The 18,320-nt window shown below is 39.3% G+C and overlaps 1 protein-coding gene across 1 annotated transcript in view; it reads right to left on the bottom strand.

Moving 5' to 3' along the window:
* Positions 1–18,320, bottom strand: part of Cfap36 (cilia and flagella associated protein 36) — a 38,504-nt gene that overhangs the window by 17,456 nt on the left and 2,728 nt on the right. Inside the window, exons 2-4 of the mRNA XM_070025664.1 lie at positions 17,242–17,306; positions 16,184–16,285; positions 10,065–10,179 (exon numbers count right to left, since the gene is read on the bottom strand). Of these exons, the coding sequence (XP_069881765.1) occupies positions 10,065–10,179; positions 16,184–16,285; positions 17,242–17,306 (282 nt within the window). The remainder of the gene's footprint in view (positions 1–10,064; positions 10,180–16,183; positions 16,286–17,241; positions 17,307–18,320) is intronic.

Below are 18,320 nucleotides of genomic sequence, written 5' to 3'. Positions count from 1 at the left end.
AATAGGACCTGAAAGGAAATCTTCTGGAAGGCTTCCATGGAAGTGTTGTCTTGCTAACAAAAAGAAATGTAGAGAAGAAAACATTCCTTTACTCCATCTAACACTGTTGAGACTACACTGAACACAGCCAGAGTATAATCATGAGAAAAGATACTAAGAATGGTAGAATATAAAGATGAAAAGTGCCCATTATGGTTGTTTTCTTTTTTCCAGATAACTAGAGATTAAACTCAGGGACTCACTTTTATTAGGCAAGTTCTCAACTACTTGAGCTATTATAACTACTCCCCTTTTTGCCCCCTCCCCAATCCATTTGTATTTACTTCCTTTTGTAGCTAGAGGAATGAGCTAACTTTACCTGAGCTTTCCTCTGAGCAAAATTCATCTGTCTCTCCCTCCCAAGTAGCTAGGATTAGAGGCAGGGATCTTTACACAGTTGGCTTCAGGGTCCTTGATAATATATCACCGAGCCACTGAACTGATAAACCCTGTTACCTATCTTTCTTCACTTTATTCCCCTGGATTTCTTGTTGTGAGATAAAAACTTCCACCTCCTTAGGCCATTCTTGCTGGCATGTTCTTTTACTGGCAGTCTGAAATATACAGCTTACACAGGTTTTAGGTATTTGTTCCTGTTTTATTAAAATGTATTAAAGATACAGTTTCTAATTGCAAAATTAGAATCCACTGTCAATCACTATCAAACTGATCCTCTTCATCCTACAGATCAGAATAAAGCATAGTCTCAAGAATACTAAGGAAATAATTTTATAGAACAAACTAAGCTCTTCCAAACTTATTTAAACCAAAGTAATTACACTGTGTTATGTACTTTTCAGGGTCAGGGTGGTAATATCTCCTATACACGGACAATTCTGTTTACTGTGGAAAGTATTTTAGATTTTATGATGGGTGGTGGCTCTCATATATATCTCTATTAATATCAGACAAAAGAAAGGAAAATCCTCAACAAGAGTTCTACAGCATTCTATAGTTACTCTGAATCAACATAAGCTCTATCTCATGTTCCACACATTTAAAAACAAGTAATACATCAAGGCACAGTGGCTCAAACTTGTCATTCCAGCTACTTGGGCGGTGGAGATGATGGTTAAAGGACAAATTAATCATAAAAGTTGGACAGACTCCATCTCAACCAATGGCATGCATGGATTTTGAGGGAAGCACAATGGTTAGGAAAAGTAGTTTATGTCTGACATCCTGAGTGATATGGGAAAACACAAGAAGAAGGATCACAGCTCAGACCAGTCCAAGCATAAAGCAAGATCTTACTTCAAAAATGACTAAGTAGGAGGGGGGACCAAGATGGCGACGGGGCAGTAGGGAAACGCCACAGCTCTCTCCAACCAAAAAGAGAGTTCGAGTTCCTACGCTTAATCTCCCCAAGAGACCTACAACAACAAAAAGACGAACACTCAGAGAAAAACCAGAGGCGGAGAATAACAAAAAAAGAAAGAGAAAAAGAAGAATTTCAAAACAGAGAAAAGCGAAGACCCCTCCCCCAACCTTTACTGGCCGCGCGGCAGTGCGCCAAGCCGCCGGCCAGCCGGCCCCGGCGGGGGCTGGGGGAGCCCCAGAGACACAGCAGAGACACAGGGGGCCGCTTTCAGAACATCAGGTACTGGTTTGCAGAACAGCAGATCGCCAGGAACAGAGAAACCTACCAGCCGGGAGTCTCCACGAGGATCCCACCCCCACCCCTCACTCTCCACCCGAGCAGAGAGGCTCCATCCCGCCAAAGCCGCTCGGCATCAGCAGAGTGACAAAAGGACCTGCCAGCAGACCACCCGGCCCGCCTGATCGCGATCGCAACGATCCAGCACTCTCCACCCGAGCAGAGAGGTTCCATCCCGCCAAAGCCGCTCGGCACCAGCAGTGCGACAAAGGGTCCTGTCTGCAAACCACCCGCCCGCCCGATCACGATCGCAACGACCCGGCGGGGTCACTCGGGCCCCAGAGGTACCGAGAAGAAGCTGCCTGAGCGTGGACACTCTTGACCCGACAGCTTCGACAGAGGCAGAGACAGAAAAGAATCACACAGAGCCACCACCGCCCAACCCAGCCCGGATTGCAACAACTGACAACCTACACCACACAGAAACAACCAGCTCCAGGGTGAGTACCCCACAGGGGAAGTGTATCCCTCAAGGGAGACCAGAGCTGGAGGGAATCCCCAGACCCTGACCTAGACTCCCTACCCCAGCACCCGGACCACAGGACCCACTAAAACTGGGAACTGTTTGAGAGCTCCACCAGCCCGTGGAGCACACTCAGCTGGCCAGGCTAGAGCAAGAGCACCCCTGGAAGGGAGCTTAAATGCCCAAGCCAGGAACAGCGCCCCTGGGTCAAGACTACCAACAGTAGAAGAAATTCGAACTGTGTCCCCCAGGCTGTATAACCTAGGTGGTATACACATCAGCACAGGCCTAACGAGTGCACTCCAGGCTGCATAACCTAGGTGGTATACACATCAGCACAGGCCTAACAAGCGCGCTCCAGGCTGGGGCCGGAACCAGGCCCGGGGATCCGGCGCCTGAACAACACAACCAACTCCTCCCAATTGAAGTAAAAAGCTGAGCATACGCCTCAACAGAGGGGAGAAAACCAGGAAACAACACTCCCCCGGGAAGCACGCCTGTGACAACAAAAGACCTGGAGGCCCAGGACAAGAGAAGCCCAAACCCCACCAAAACTCCACCCATATACCCTAGACTGAGAATTGGGCAACACAGGCTGCCAGCACCTGATAGTAAGCAGGAGCTCAGACTGTTAAGGCGGCTCAGCAATAGAGTGATAGTCTTGGATGTATGAGGCCCTGGATCTGATTCCTCAGCATCACAAAAGCAAAAAGGGTCAGAAGTGGTGCTGTGGCTCAAACGGTAGGGTGCCAGCCTTGAGCTGAAAAGCTGAGGGACAGCACCCAAACCTAGAGTTCAAGCCCACAACCAGCCCAAAACAAATAAACAAAAACACATCAGGAGCTCATAGCAGACTCCAGCATTTGGGAGAGTGCATCCAGAGCATCTGTTCTTCACAAGAGCACCCGTAGGAGCAAACACAAGCAGTCTAGGCTGCTCAACCCTTCCAAAGGCGGGAACTGCCAGCAATCTACAGCAGAGAGCTGAGAATCCTAAGTCAGAATAGCAGCTGGAAATAGACTCCCAACAGAACCCAGATCAGGCACAGACTCTCTCTACCAATACAGAATCAGCAACCAAGCAAAGACAGACACACCAAAACAAAATTGAAGAGCAGTCTCCTGAACCTCCATGCGAAAATCACAGAGAAAAATCACAAGGTTTACTACCACCCAGGACAGCAAGCCCACCTCAAAAGCCAGCAGCCACACAGGGGAGAGCCCCAGTGGGAGCAAAGCAGGAATGGAAGACAAAGGCTACTTCCAAGGGTTGCTGGAGGCAATGACTCAAGAAATAAAGCGAGAAATTGATCAGAAATTGAAAGAGCACAAGGATGAACTATCCAAAGAGATACAGGGTATCAAACAAGAGATGCATGCAAAAATAGAAGCTGCACAAACCTCAGTAAGAAGTGAGATAAATGCCAAATTAGAGGTAATGCATACCTCATTGAGAGGTGAGATCAGTACTCTGAGAACCAACATTGAATCCATAAAGGGATCCATTTCCTCCATGCAAACCACAACAGAAGCCACTGTCAACAGAGTGAATGAAATGGAAGGTAGGGTGTCAGATACAGAAGACAGAATACACCAACTGGACCAAAAAGTGACAGATATGGAAAAAACACTCAAATTAAACCAAAGGGATATTCAAGAGCAAGCAGATAATGCTAAAAAATTTAACCTTCGCATAATTGGAGTGGACGAAGGTGAGGAATTCCAGAGCAAGGGAATGCAACACCTATTTAACAAGATAATCAATGAAAATTTTCCCCACCTCAAAAATGACCATCTTAACTACATCACAAAAGCTTATCGAACACCCAACAAGCAAGACCCCAGGAGAAACACTTCTAGACACATTATAGTAAAAATGATAGATCTGAATAATAAGGAAACAATCCTGCATGCAGCAAAAATGAAGAAGGAGCTATACTACAATGGGAAAAAAATAAGAATTACTGCAGATCTCTCCACACAAACAATGAATGCAAGAAAAGCCTGGGAAAGCACCATACGAGCCCTGAGAGCCAATAACTGCCAACCCAGACTGATCTACCCGGCAAAGCTAGCATTCACATTTGATGGAGAACTGAAAACCTTTAATAGCAAAGAAAAACTAAATGAATACATAAACATTAAGCCAGCATTACAAAGAATTCTAAGAAGGGGGACACAACCTGAAGAAAGCAGCCAGGAACTGGGGCCTGCCCCAAACAGGCGTTACTCAAAGTCTAACTGAGCAAGCACAGGAGGAAAGGAAAAAAGAAAAACTTAGGAAAACAGAATGGCAGGGACAACAATGCATCTCTCTATACTCTCTCTTAATATAAATGGGCTGAATTCGCCAATTAAAAGAAAATGAACTGAGGACTGGATAAGAAAACAAGACCCATCCATCTGTTGCCTTCAGGAGACCCACCTCTCAGCCAAACATACAAACAAACTCAGAGTGAAGGGGTGGAAAAGGATCTACCAATCAAACGCCCCCAGTAAGAAAGCAGGTGTAGCTATCCTGATATCTGACAAAATAAACTTTTCATTAAAATCAGTACAGAAAGACAAGGACGGACACTACATATTAATAAAGGGAACAATCCAAGAGGAGGATATAACCATCATCAACTTATATGCCCCAAATATTGGTGCACCCAGATATGTCAAACAAATGCTCTCAAACTTACAGAATAAAATAGATCCCAATACGATAATACTAGGAGACTTTAACACACCACTCTCACCAAAGGACAGGTCTACCAACCAGAGGATTGGCAAAGAAGCTACCGAATTAAGAGAGGCCATACTTCAAGCGGAATTAACTGACATCTACCGAGTATTTCACCCTAAAACAACACAGTACACATTCTTCTCAGCAGCTCACGGAACTTTCTCCAAAATAGACCATATCATAGTTCATGCAAGGAACTTAAGCAAATACAAAGGGATCGACATAATCCCCTGTATCCTATCTGACCACAGTGGAATCAAGCTAGCTCTCAATAACAAAGCATACCGCAGAAATTTCTCCAATACATGGAAATTGAACAGCACACTCCTTAACAATGCCTGGATAACAGAAGAGATCAGAGAAGAAATAAAGCATTTCCTACAATTCAATGAAAATGAAAACACGTCACAAAGAAACTTGTGGGACACAGCAAAAGCAGTCCTGAGGGGCAAATTTATTGCCCTCAGTGCCCACATCAAGAGAATGGAGACAGACCAAGTAAATAATCTCATGCTGCAATTAAAACAGCTAGAAAAACAGGAAAAAATGGGACCTAAAGCTACTAGAAGAAGCCAGATAACCAAATTAAAAGCAGAGATTAACCAATTAGAAAATCAGAAAACCATAACCAAAATAAACCAAACAAAAAGCTGGTTCTTTGAAAAAATAAACAAAATTGATGGCCCATTGGCTAGATTAATTAAAAAAAGAAGAGAGGAAACCCATATTAATAGGATTAGGGATGCCACGGGAAACATCACCACACGTACCCAAGATATCCAAACAATTCTAACAGACTACTTTCAAAAGCTATACTCTCTAAAGGAAGAAAATCGGGCAGAAATGGATGCATTTTTAGAGAAATACAAGTTGCCCAAACTGAGCAAAGAAGAAGTTAACCAATTAAATAAGCCAATATCCTATAATGAGATACAGGAAGCTATCAAAAGTCTTCCAACAAAAAAAAGCCCAGGACCAGATGGATTCACAGCAGAATTCTATAAGACCTTTAAACAAGAACTAATACCCATACTCCTCAAGCTCTTCAGAGAAACAGAGAAGGAAGGAGCTATCCCAAACTCATTCTACGAAGCCAATATCACACTCATCCCCAAACCAGGCAAAGACCCAACCAAAAAGGAGAATTACAGGCCAATCTCCTTGATGAACACAGATGCAAAGATCCTTAACAAGATTCTAGCTAACAGAATCCAGAAACACATAAAAAAAATAATTCATTATGACCAGGTAGGCTTCATCCCAGAGACACAGGGATGGTTTAACATACGTAAGTCAATAAATGTAATCCAACATATCAACAGAGCCAAGGTCAAGAATCACATGATTATCGCTACAGATGCAGAAAAGGCCTTTGACAAAATTCAACATTCATTCATGCTAAAAGCTCTGGAGAAAATAGGAATAGAAGGAACATTTCTAAAAACAATAAAAGCCATTTATGACAGACCAATAGCCAATATTATACTTAATGGGGAAAAGCTGCAACCAATTCTCCTAAAATCAGGAACAAGGCAAGGATGCCCACTGTCTCCACTCCTCTTCAATATAGTCCTAGAACCCTTAGCCAGGGCAATAAGGCAAGAAAAAGACATTAAAGGGATCCGCATAGGGAAAGAAGAAGTTAAACTATCCCTTTTTGCAGATGACATGATACTATACCTCCACGATCCCAAAAACTCCATCCCCAAACTCTTAGAAATCATAAATCACTTCGGCAAAATAGCAGGATACAAAATAAACCCACAAAAATCAGTTGCCTTCCTATACACTGATAATGTACAGGAAGAGAGGGAAATAAAGGGAGCAACCCCATTCACAATAACCTCCCGAAAAATAAAATATTTAGGAATTAACCTAACCAAAGATGTAAAAGAACTATTTAATGAGAACTATAAAAAGTTAAAGAAAGAAATTGCAGAAGACACTAGGAAATGGAAAGACCTCCCATGCTCCTGGATAGGCCGACTTAATATAGTAAAGATGGTAATACTTCCAAAACTAATATACAAATTCAACGCAATTCCTATTAAAATCCCAATGACGTACATCACTGAAATACAGAAAACAGTCCAAAAATTCATATGGAACAACAAAAGACCTAGAATAGCCAAAACAATTCTAGGGGATAAAGACAATATGGGAGGGCTATCCATGCCGAACTTCAAACTCTACTACAGAGCTATAATAACAAAGACAGCATGGTACTGGCACAAAAACAGACCCGAAGACCAATGGAACAGAATAGAAGATCCAGAAATAAACCCACAGGCCTACAGCCAGCTGATATTCGACAAAGGAGCCAAAGACATACAATGGAAGAAACACAGCCTCTTCAACCGCTGGTGCTGGGAAAACTGGGCAGCCACATGCAGAAAACTAAAAGTGGACCCCAGCCTATCACCATGCACCAACATCAACTCAAAATGGATTAAAGACCTTAACATTAAACCTGAAACTACTGCAGGACAGAGTAGGAGAGACACTTGAACTAATAGGCACAGGAAGGAACTTCCTGAACAGAGTCCCAGGGTCACAACAAATTGGAGAGAGACTCGACAAATGGGACTACCTTAAAATAAAAAGCTTCTGCACAGATAAAGCTATCGCAACCAAGCTAGAAAGACAACCAACTAATTGGGAAAAAATATTTACCAGCAATATATCAGACAAGGGGTTAACATCCTGTATATACAGGGAACTCAAGAAACTAATCCCTCCCAAACCCAACAAACCAATTACTAAATGGGCAAGGGAACTAAAGAGGGACTTCTCAAATGAAGAAATAAAAATGGCAAAGAAACACATGAGGAAATGTTCATCATCCCTGGTGGTGAAGGAAATGCAAATAAAGACAACCCTGAGATACCACCTTACCCCAGTCAGAATGTCCCACATCCACAAATCAGCCAACGACAAATGCTGGAGGGGATGTGGAGAACGAGGAACGCTATTACACTGCTGGTGGGAATGTACACTCATACAACCACTTTGGAAAGCAGTCTGGAGGGTCCTTAGAAAGCTAAAGATTGACCTCCCTTACGACCCAGTCATACCACTTCTAGGCATCTACCCTGAACAACAGGAACCAATATACAAGGACACGTGCACCTCCATGTTTATTGCAGCACTGTTCGCAATAGCTAGGATATGGAAACAACCTAGATGCCCCACCACAGATGAATGGATCCAAAAATTGTGGTATCTATACACAATGGAATATTATGCAGCCATTAGAAATGACAAAATAATGGCATTTGCAGGGAAATGGATGGAGCTAGAAGGAATCATGTTGAGCGAGGTAAGCCAAGAACGAAGAGACAAACAGTACATGGTCTCCCTGATAAGTGGATGATGAATCCAAAATGTTAGGTAATATGACAAAACTAACAGGACTTAAGAAACAAAGAACTCCCACTCATCTGGTTGAACCACTACTAAATATCCCCATGCTGCTGATCACATATATGGTATATAACATATGAGCACCGTTATATATTACAGACTGTGATAGACAATTTGCTCCAGGAAAGTTAGAATGAACTTGTGACTTTAAATGAGCATCATTATTCCACAATACTGTGAATTTCCGGAAATTAAGTAATCACTTAATCACAATCAAAAAAAAAAAAGAACCTTGGGGAAGGGAGGGAGGGAGGGGATGGTAGGGGGAAAACAATGGAGGGGGTAACAATGTTCAAGAGGAAGTGGAAGTGTACACATTACCTCACTCATGTAACTGTAACCCTCTGTATAGTATCTTTACAATAAAAAAAAAAAAAAAAAACAACAACAACAAAAAAAAAAATGACTAAGTACAAGGGCTGGAATGTATCTCAATGGGAAAGCACTTGCCTAGCAAATGCAACATCCTGGGTTTGACTCCCAGTACCAAAATTTTTTTTTAAAAATGACCAGCACAAAATAGTACTGAAGATGTGTCTCAAGTGGTAGAAAAGCTTGCCTAGCAAGAGTGGAGCCCTGAGTTCAATTCTCAGTACCACCAAAATGTATGTGTGTGTGTGTATATATATATATATATATATATATATATATTTTTTTTTTTAAAGCAATTAATGCAACTAAGCTATAGCTTTCAGATAAGGTCCCACTGCCCAACTAAGATAAGATATGGTAAAGATTATAGTGGCAGGCAACCTATTGAACAAAGGAAAAACATAAGACTTAAGACGATGTCAATAGAGCCAGAAATTGGAAACAAGAGATGAGAACCAAGTTTTAAAAGGATAAGTACAGTTACAAGTAAGTAATTAAAATTTTAATGTCAAAGTTCAAACAAAAGCAGGAATACTAGAGAGTAAGTTTCAGCCCAGGAACAGTCAAAAGATAAAACTAAAGAGGATCAGTAGAATCATCCTTCTGTTTTCTCTTCCACCTAATACTGCCCAATGTGTAATGATTCTAAGTGTGGTCCCAAAACCAGCAGCTTCAGTATCACCTGAAAAGTTGTTAAAAATGCAAATGAAAGCCAGGCACCAGTAGTTCATGCCTCTAATCTTAGCTACTCAGGAGGCTGAGATTAAGGGTCCATGGTTCAAAGCCAACCCGGCATCAAAAAAGCCAGAAGTGGAGCTGTGACTCAAGAGGTAGAGCTTTAGCCTTGAGCAGAAGAACCTCGAGGGCAGAGCCCAGGCCCTGAGTTCAAGACCCAGGACTGGCACAAAAAAAAAAGTGAATTATCAGCTCCCAACCTAGACATACTCAATTAGAAACTAGGAACATTACCATTTGTGTTTCAAGCCTTCCAACTAATTTCAATGTTCTCTAAAGCCTGAGGACCACTGTCTCAGACAGGATAGAATAAGATAGTTACTTCTCTCAGTAATAACTATAACCACTCAATAACACTAACTTTCATAAATACAGTGGATAGGCAGAAGCTCTGAAATGTAAAACATTTCAAGCTTTACATTGTAAAACATCATTAAATCAAATGCTGGGCTGCGTTCTTTCAAATGTCAAATACTCACTGATCAGAAAGCTTATGCACTTAAAATTTCTCATAGCACCCAAACACAACTTGAAATAAATGTACGCAAGACAGCTACATTTAAGGCCTTATTAGAATCAGAATAGTCAAATCTACAAAACAAACAAATGTATTTAACACACAGATTTCTAACATCAACATTTTACCATTTCTCTCTTGAATTATTCGAATGGCTTGCAGCTGCATTTCAATGTTTTTCTGGACCATCATTGCTTTGAAGATAGTAAAATCTTCTGCTGCCAATACGGGCTGCAAAATAGCCTGTGGAAAGAATCAAAGCAAATCATTTCCACTGAAAACAAGCATTCATGAATGCCACAACTTATTTATGGCTAAGTGACACAAATGTACAATTAAAAGAAAAAACTCTTTTTGAATCAAGGCCTCTACATGTAGCTCAGGCTGTCCTCAAACTCATAATCCTTCTGCCTTCAAGTTTCTCAAGTGTGTGATGAAGGTGTGTACCACCACAGTTTTGGTTCAAGATTTAACTCTGAAAGTCTCTGAATAGGGTTCTGAGGAGGCTGACTCCAAATCCTTAGGCCTCTAGGAAACTAAGGGTGTCAGAGATAACATTTTCCAAATGAACCAGTGCTAAATTACTCTGTAAAAAAAATACAGAACTATGGCTTCCTTTTCTAGTCACCACTTCATTTCCTAGATTGTCTTTCAGCCAAAATGATGTGTATTTGGTTTATAACCTGTCACATGACTACCAAATTGAATTAAATGGCCAATTGAATTAAGTGGCCACACAAAATCATGATGAGGTAACAAAGAGTCACGGAGACTACCTCAACAAAAATTTCATCAAGGAATCTATTCAGAAGAGGAAGATGCCTTTCTCCCTGTAACTAACACAGTCTAGATGTGTCTAGTATAAAGAAACATAGAAAAGGTGCAAAACAGTTCTCAGAGACCTCTATAGAGTCAGTCAGCTATGTAAAGAAAAAACAAGTGAGGAACGAACAGATGACTCTCATCTGTAAACCTAGCTATTCAGGAAGCTAAGATCCGAGGATCAAGGTTCAAAGACAGGCCAGGCTAGAAAGTCCATTAGACTTTTATCTCCAACTAACCACCTAAAAGTACAAAGTAGAGCTGTGACTCAAATGACAGATTACCAGTCTTGAACAAAAAAAATCACAGACATTGTCCAGGAACTGATTTTAAGCCACAGGACCTGGAAGGGAAGGAGGGGTAGGTGAGGGGAAAAGGAGAGAAAGAGAGAGAGAGAGATTGGTGAGGGAGGGAGAGAGAGAGAGGGAGGAAGAGAGGGAGAGAGAGAGAATGATATGCTTCTTTCTTCTTAATTTATAAATACTGTCTAGAAAGCCCCAGGATAGAAGATGATCTTCCCTAAAGGGGAAATAACTGTAGGTAGTTTGTGTGATTGCTTAGTAATATCTGTCAGAATTCCTTTTATGGAATTATGCTACCATAATTACGTGAAGTTCTGAGGCTTCTTAGACTTACTAATAACACCAAGTACTTTATCCTCATCATTAACACTTGAAGGGCACTGCGACTAATGGCAAAGTCAACCACAGCATCTATCAGCCAGGCAGAGACTGAACTGATAGTTAAGTTATAAAGAAGGGCTCATTCTAGAACCCTTGATCCCTTTTAATAAATGCATGAAAGAAACATTTTTCTTAAAATGAATATTCCTTGACTTTTCCTCAGACATAAGAAATTTTAATCTCTGGATTATGAATGCTCAGAAATCTACAAGTAATTCCTAAAAGAATAAAGTTTGAGAAATATTTGTATATTGATGAAGGAAAAGAGGACATGGTATCAGAAGCCTGCCTCGAGTCTCACTATACCCCAGCAGTTCTGTAACCCTGGACATCACTTAATCCTTATTCATCTATGAAGTCAGTGTAATAAAGTAACAACAATATTTATTTTTTAGGGTGGGGGTCCGGTCATGGGGCCTGACCTCAGGGCCTGGGCACTGTCCCTCAGCTCTTCAGCTCAAGGCTACTGCCCTACCACTTGAGCCACAGTGCCACTTCCAGTCTTTTTCTGCTTATGTGGTGCTGAGGAATCAAACCCAGGGCCTCATGCATGCAAGGCCAGCGCTCTACCACTGAGCCACCTTCCCAGCCCAACAACAATATTTATATAGTACTTCATTGACTCTAAGGTTAAATAAAACACTGCCTTATATGTCACTAGGAAAAAAAAAAAAAACTGCCACCAGGCACCTGCTTTAAGTCTGTAATCCTAGCTATTCAGAAGTCTGAGATCTGGGGATCATGGTTCTAAGGCAGCCAGGGCAGGAAAGTCCATGAGACTCTTACCTCCCATTAAGCACCAAAAAACTGGAAGTGGAACTTCTGTGGCTCAAGAGGTAGAGCACTAGCTTTGAGCAAGAAAGCTCAGAGACAGTGCCCAGGCCCTGATTTCAAGCCCCAAGACCAATACAAAGAAAAGAAAAAGAAAAAGAAAAAACTGCCAATTATATATTACCACAATTACAAAATGCATTCTTATGCATTTTGTAATGCATCATCATACAAATTTTTGCATCAGAGAAGAAATGCAGTAACAATTTTCTCACTTAGTATTGGGACCAAATAAAATAGTAAAGTACTTTATATATTGGAAAGTATCTATTATAAAAGTAGTTGTTCTGGTTCTCTTGCTGGTGGTTAAAATTGATTAACTACCACCCAGATTAAGGAAAACAAGCAAAGCTATACTAATAAAAATGACGAACTTTACAACTTTGGTGGGGGGGGGAGGGTTGGATGGGGGAACGGGGGGAGGATGGGAAGGGATGGGAAGGGGAAACAAAGGAGAAGGCTACAATGTTTGATAAGAAATATACTCATTATCTTGCCCATGTAATTGTAACCCCTCTGTACAGTATTTTCACAATTAAAAAACTGAAAGGAACTATCACTGATTCAATAAACATTAAAAAGATAACGAAGAAATACTATAAGCAACTCTATACCTACAAATCTACACAAAAGCTATCTACACAAAAGCTATCAATTCCTTGAATGACACAATCTTCCAAAACTACACAAGTAAAAATAGATAGTATGAATAGGCCCACACCTATTTAAGGATGTCAATGGTGCATGCCTATAATTCTAGCTACTCATGAAGCTGAGACCTCCAAAAATGAAGAGGCAAGGCAGGCGATGGTGGTTCACGAGTGTCCTAGCTACTCAAGAGGCTGAGATCTGAAGATCATGGTTCAAAGCAGGCCCAGGCAGGAAAGTCCATGAGATTCTTATTTCCAATTAACCAGTAGACAACTGGAAGTGGTACTGTGGTTCTGACAGCAATTGGCCAACAATTAATTTAATAAATTATTGACTTATAATTTATAAAGGTATTGAAAATTTATTGACACTAAGTATTCAAAAGGTGATTCTGAACTATTTTAGATGGGATAGTATCTAGGAAATGTAACAACACAAAAAATTAGTTACAAGACGAGTACTGGTAGCTAGTGCCTATAAACCTAGCTACTCAGGAGTCTGAAATCTGAGGACTGCAATTTGAAGCCAGCCTGGGCAGGGAAGTCCTTGAGACTCCATCTCCAAAACAGCTAGCACCAGAAGTATGGCTTAAGTGGAGAGCACTAACCATGAGCAATCAAGCTGAGTGAGAGAATGTACCATTGACTTCAAGCTCTGGTACCAATACAAAAGAAAAGTTAAATCAATAATTCAAAACAGAAAACACCAGAAGAATATAGGTTCACTGGTGAATTTTACCAAACATTTAAGTAAGAAATCATACCAATTCTTTATAATCTCTTCCAGAAAACAGAAGCAAAGAAATGCTTATTAACTCATTGTATGAGGCCAGCATTACCCCAGTATCAAACCAAAGACATTACAAGAAAAACAAAGGTCAGTATTTCTCATGAATGAGAGGTGGAAAATATGCAACAAAATACCAAACAATGCACAAAAAAATTACAGAACAAAACTAAGTAGGATTTATTCCAGGTATACAAGGCTGTTTCAGCATTTGAAAACCACTCAATATAACAAATATCAATAGATTACAGAAAAAAGATATCATCATATCAACAGAAAAGCATTTGACAAAACCCAGTGTCCATTCATAAAAAAAATTGTTTAAATCTCTCACAAGCTATTATTAAAGACATAATATTTTTTAGAAACTCTTTATAGAAGAATTTCCAAAAGTTTAGTTAAAAAGTGTTAGTGTTTTAGTTTGTTTTTCTTTTTTCTTTTTCAGAACACTTCACCTGATACATTCTTTACCATTCTTGCTGTCTTTAATATACAAAGTCTATGTCAAGACTGTGATGTAGGTCTAAGGATGACCAAACAAGATGGAAGAATTTTGCAAGTCTTCTTTAATAGTGCAGTTTAATAACAGCTGGCTGCTAGTTTCAAAAATCTAAACCAAATCATCCAAAGCAAAACAAAATGAAATTATCTTCCAAATAACACATGACAAGCAATTTATTTCTCAAGTTCATTCTTATGCACCCATATTAACCAACTTGAATCAACATTCTTTTCTGAATGAAAAGTGAATTGCTGAAAAAAACAGTAAACATTTTAAGATTTTTTTTTTTAGTAATCATAACAGTCCTATGCTGATTCAGGTTCTAAGATTGAACCTATGATCCTGGCCTATCAATATACTCCTAACTGACCACCAAAATTGCTACCATTAAGAAGTAGATCCACTTATTTATATACACACCAGGCATTGTGCTAAATGCCTTATGTATAATAACACTCTCTCAAACTTTACAAAAACCTTCCAAATTAAACACTATCCCCAATTTTATGGCTGTGGGGAAACAGAATCAAAAAAGGTTAAGAAAGTAAAACTGTGCCAGATCTCCTGAGCCTCTTTGCTCAAGAACAGCACTCTACCACTGGAGTACTAACTCTCTACTGGCTTTTTGCGTTTTTTTTAACTAAAGAGCTAACAATCTCGGAGTTTCCTGCCCTGACTGGTTTCAAACCATGATCCTCAGATACCAGCCTCCTGAATAGCTAGGATTACAGGCATAAGCCACCAGCACCCATCTTAAAATTACTGGTAGTAGTAGTAGTAATAGTAGCAATAGTAATAGTAGTAGTAAGTTTCTATCTCTAAACTAGTAATTACAAATGCAAAGAACTAAAAATATCTCAAAGAATCTAGTAGAACAAACAGACTTGTGGGAAACTATAATTCAAGGCAGAATAACAAAAATATGGATATAAAATTACTTGGTGAGGTAGAATGAATTTGGTCTAAGTGCAGGGAGCAGCAAGGTGCAGTAAGAAGTAGCATTTCAACTGAACCCCAATGATGTAGATTTCCTTAGGTAAAGGGAGGGATGGTAGATTGGGTTGGAGAGTGGTCTATATATTATCTATCCTACATCTAGGTTAAGAGACAACATCCACAAAGCCAGGTGTATGGATGCTTTTGAGTGGTCTGGAATACAACTGTATATAATATATTGGAGAAGTATAGCTAGACATCAAGTCTGGAAATATACGAGGTAACACCAAAGAAAATCCTATCATCTTGGCAAAAAATTATAAATACAGTTAATTTGGTAGAGAATGGGAAATCAAAGTGAATTTCTGAGAAGGTATCTTGGCTAGCAGCAACATATCTCTATCTTCAACCTCTGAGCAACTGTTGTTCTCAGTTATACTGCCTAAGATTATGTATTAGATGGACTACTCATTAGGCTGTGCATGTCTGACTAAGTGCTTAGTATCTTTATGCTTTAGTTTCCTCATTTACAGGTGAAAGATAAACAGTACTAATATTTAAGAGGTGTCAAGATGCTTAAATAAGATAATACATGTCAAGTATCTAGAACATCAACTAGCCTGAGCCTCAATAAATACATAAACATATATAAATTCATATACATATTATCTATATCAGCCCAGTACAACAGAACTAATAAGACAATGAGTTCCAAAAAAAGAAATCCCTAAAGATCTGTAACTGTGGATCTTTAAAATTAGAGACCTACATAAATCAAAGTCATCTGGATAAAACTTGTGATCTTATAATAGTTCTGAGTTCAGAAAGTTTATTTTTAATTTTGTCTGCTCATTAATGCCTCAAATTATCATTTCTCTAGGTTGTTCTAAAAAAAAGAATTCAAATGTAATAATTATCTTTTCACCTTACACTGTGTCTAAAATATTACAGTTAAACAAATATAAGAAATGTAAATGAAACAAGGGTAATTTTTGTTGTGTAATTATACATAAACAGAATAACACAAAGGCAAAACCTGAGATGTATGTGTCTTTGCAAGAGGAGAGGTACATGCTTCTTGAAACTGATCTTCATTAATTCCAATTTCCTTGAGGTAATTTTCTAACAGTTTCTCAACCTAAAAAGAAAAAGTTTAACATTTAAACTTTACATTAAAAAAATCCTAAATGACAGTTTGTCTATTAATTCTGGAAAAGTATAATCAAATGCCATTTTGCAAATACTGATGTACATTATATTATTTATTACATGGCTGTAAAACTGTCACAAAAAAGAAAACTATAAAGAAGGGTTTGGGTGTTTTTTTTTTTTCAGAGAATCATATAAGATTTTATTTCTTCTACAAGAGTCAGAACCATGAAGTCAGAATCACAGTGAGATTATGAAAGTCAAGATTATGAACCTTAGTGTGGTAAAATTTTCTAAACTTCAAGGAAGTGTGTGTGTGTGTGTGTGTGTGTGTGTGTGTGTGTGTGTGTGTGTGTGTGTGTGTGTGTGTGTGTGTGTGTGTGTGTGTGTGTGTGTGTGTGTGTGTGTGTGTGTGTGTGTGTGTGTGTGCGCCTGTGTGCGTGCCTGCGTGCGTGCGTGCACGCGCGCGCTGGGGCTTAAACTCTGGACAGTGTCAACGTTTTTTGCCCAAAGCTAGTGCTCTACAACTTGAGCTATAGCTCTATTTTCAGCTTTTTGGTGGTTAATTGAAGGTAAGAGTCTCATGGACTTTCCTTTCCTGCCCAGTCTGGCTTCAAACTGCAATACTCAGATCTCAACCTCCTGAGTAGCTAGAATTATAGGTGTGAGTCACTGGTGCCAAGTAGTCAGAAATTTTTAAGAATAATAAGACAAACAAACCTATGGAAAACTAACACTTTACTGGAGACATCAGCTAAATGTAGATACAAGAGTAGAAATTTCCTATCTATTAAGATGAGATGCTTAGAGAACATACAGTCTATCTAACTGTGAGGGTTAAATTGATTTTGTGAAATTAAAAGAATTTTAATGAAACAAAATACATTGTTTACACTTAGAACAGCAACCTAATTACATCTAAAACTCAGTGAAAAAAATACTCACTAGTTCTTTGTATTCCTGATGAATCTCTGTATAGGTTAATTTGCTTTCTTCTTCATCATCAAAAACTATATTAATAAGAAAAACATTACTGTAATGTATAAAAACAAATTCATTAAATGCAAATTTTAAATCTACTCCTTATAAATGGAAATATTAACATTCTGATATTCTAGCTTGAATTCCAAGGCTTTTTTAACACACACACACACACACACACACACACACACACACACACACACACACACACACACACACAGATACCTGAGTATTTAATATTAACTGCTAACAAGTTTTTCTCCTAGTTAAGAAGGTATTTAAAGCAAATTTAAAGCAAAAACTACCTATTTAAGACTAAGACAAACTTTCCAGTTTTCTTCTTTCTTATTTTCCTACTTTTTTTTCTTTCTTTGAGATGAGGTTTTATTATAATGTTCAGACTATTCTTGAACTCTTAAGCTCAAGTGGCCCTCCCACCATAGCCTCTTCAGTAGCTGAGACTACAGGAATGTCAGGCCCATCAATTTGCCATTTTTTGATCAATAATGTAAGGCAACAATGGGCTGGGAAGGTGGCTCAGTGGTAGAGCGCTTGCCTTGCATGCATGAGGCCCTGGGTTCAATTCCTCAGCACCACATAAGCAGAAAAAAAAAAAGCCAGAAATGGCACTGTGGCTCAAGTGGTAGAGTGCTAGCCTTGAGCTAAAGAGCTGAGGGACAGTGCCCAGGCCCAGAGTTCAGGCCCCACAACCGGACCCCAAAATAAAAAATGTAAGGCAACAATTTCTTCATAAACTTTTAATGTAACATTATTATACATTGAATCCTTTTATAACAGACTCCAGATTCTTTTACTGTACTGCCACTGTGCTGATGCAAATTTTATTGAAAGTGACTAGGTAATTCTTGTTGCCATATATCAATGATAAATTAAAAATAAATACAACCCAAATAAATGTTTACCAGTTGATTTTATGTTTGAAACAACAGAGATTGAGGAGATACTCCCACAAGAAGCTAATACCTAATTGGGAGAACAGGATAGATTAAGGACATAATTATAAACAAACTTTTTTTTATTCT

Source organism: Dipodomys merriami, unplaced genomic scaffold (genome assembly GCF_024711535.1).
Source record: "Dipodomys merriami isolate MVZ:Mamm:240054 unplaced genomic scaffold, mDipMer1.0.p SCAF_17, whole genome shotgun sequence".
NCBI lineage: Eukaryota > Metazoa > Chordata > Mammalia > Rodentia > Heteromyidae > Dipodomys > Dipodomys merriami.
This window is presented reverse-complemented; position numbering and strand designations above follow the sequence as displayed.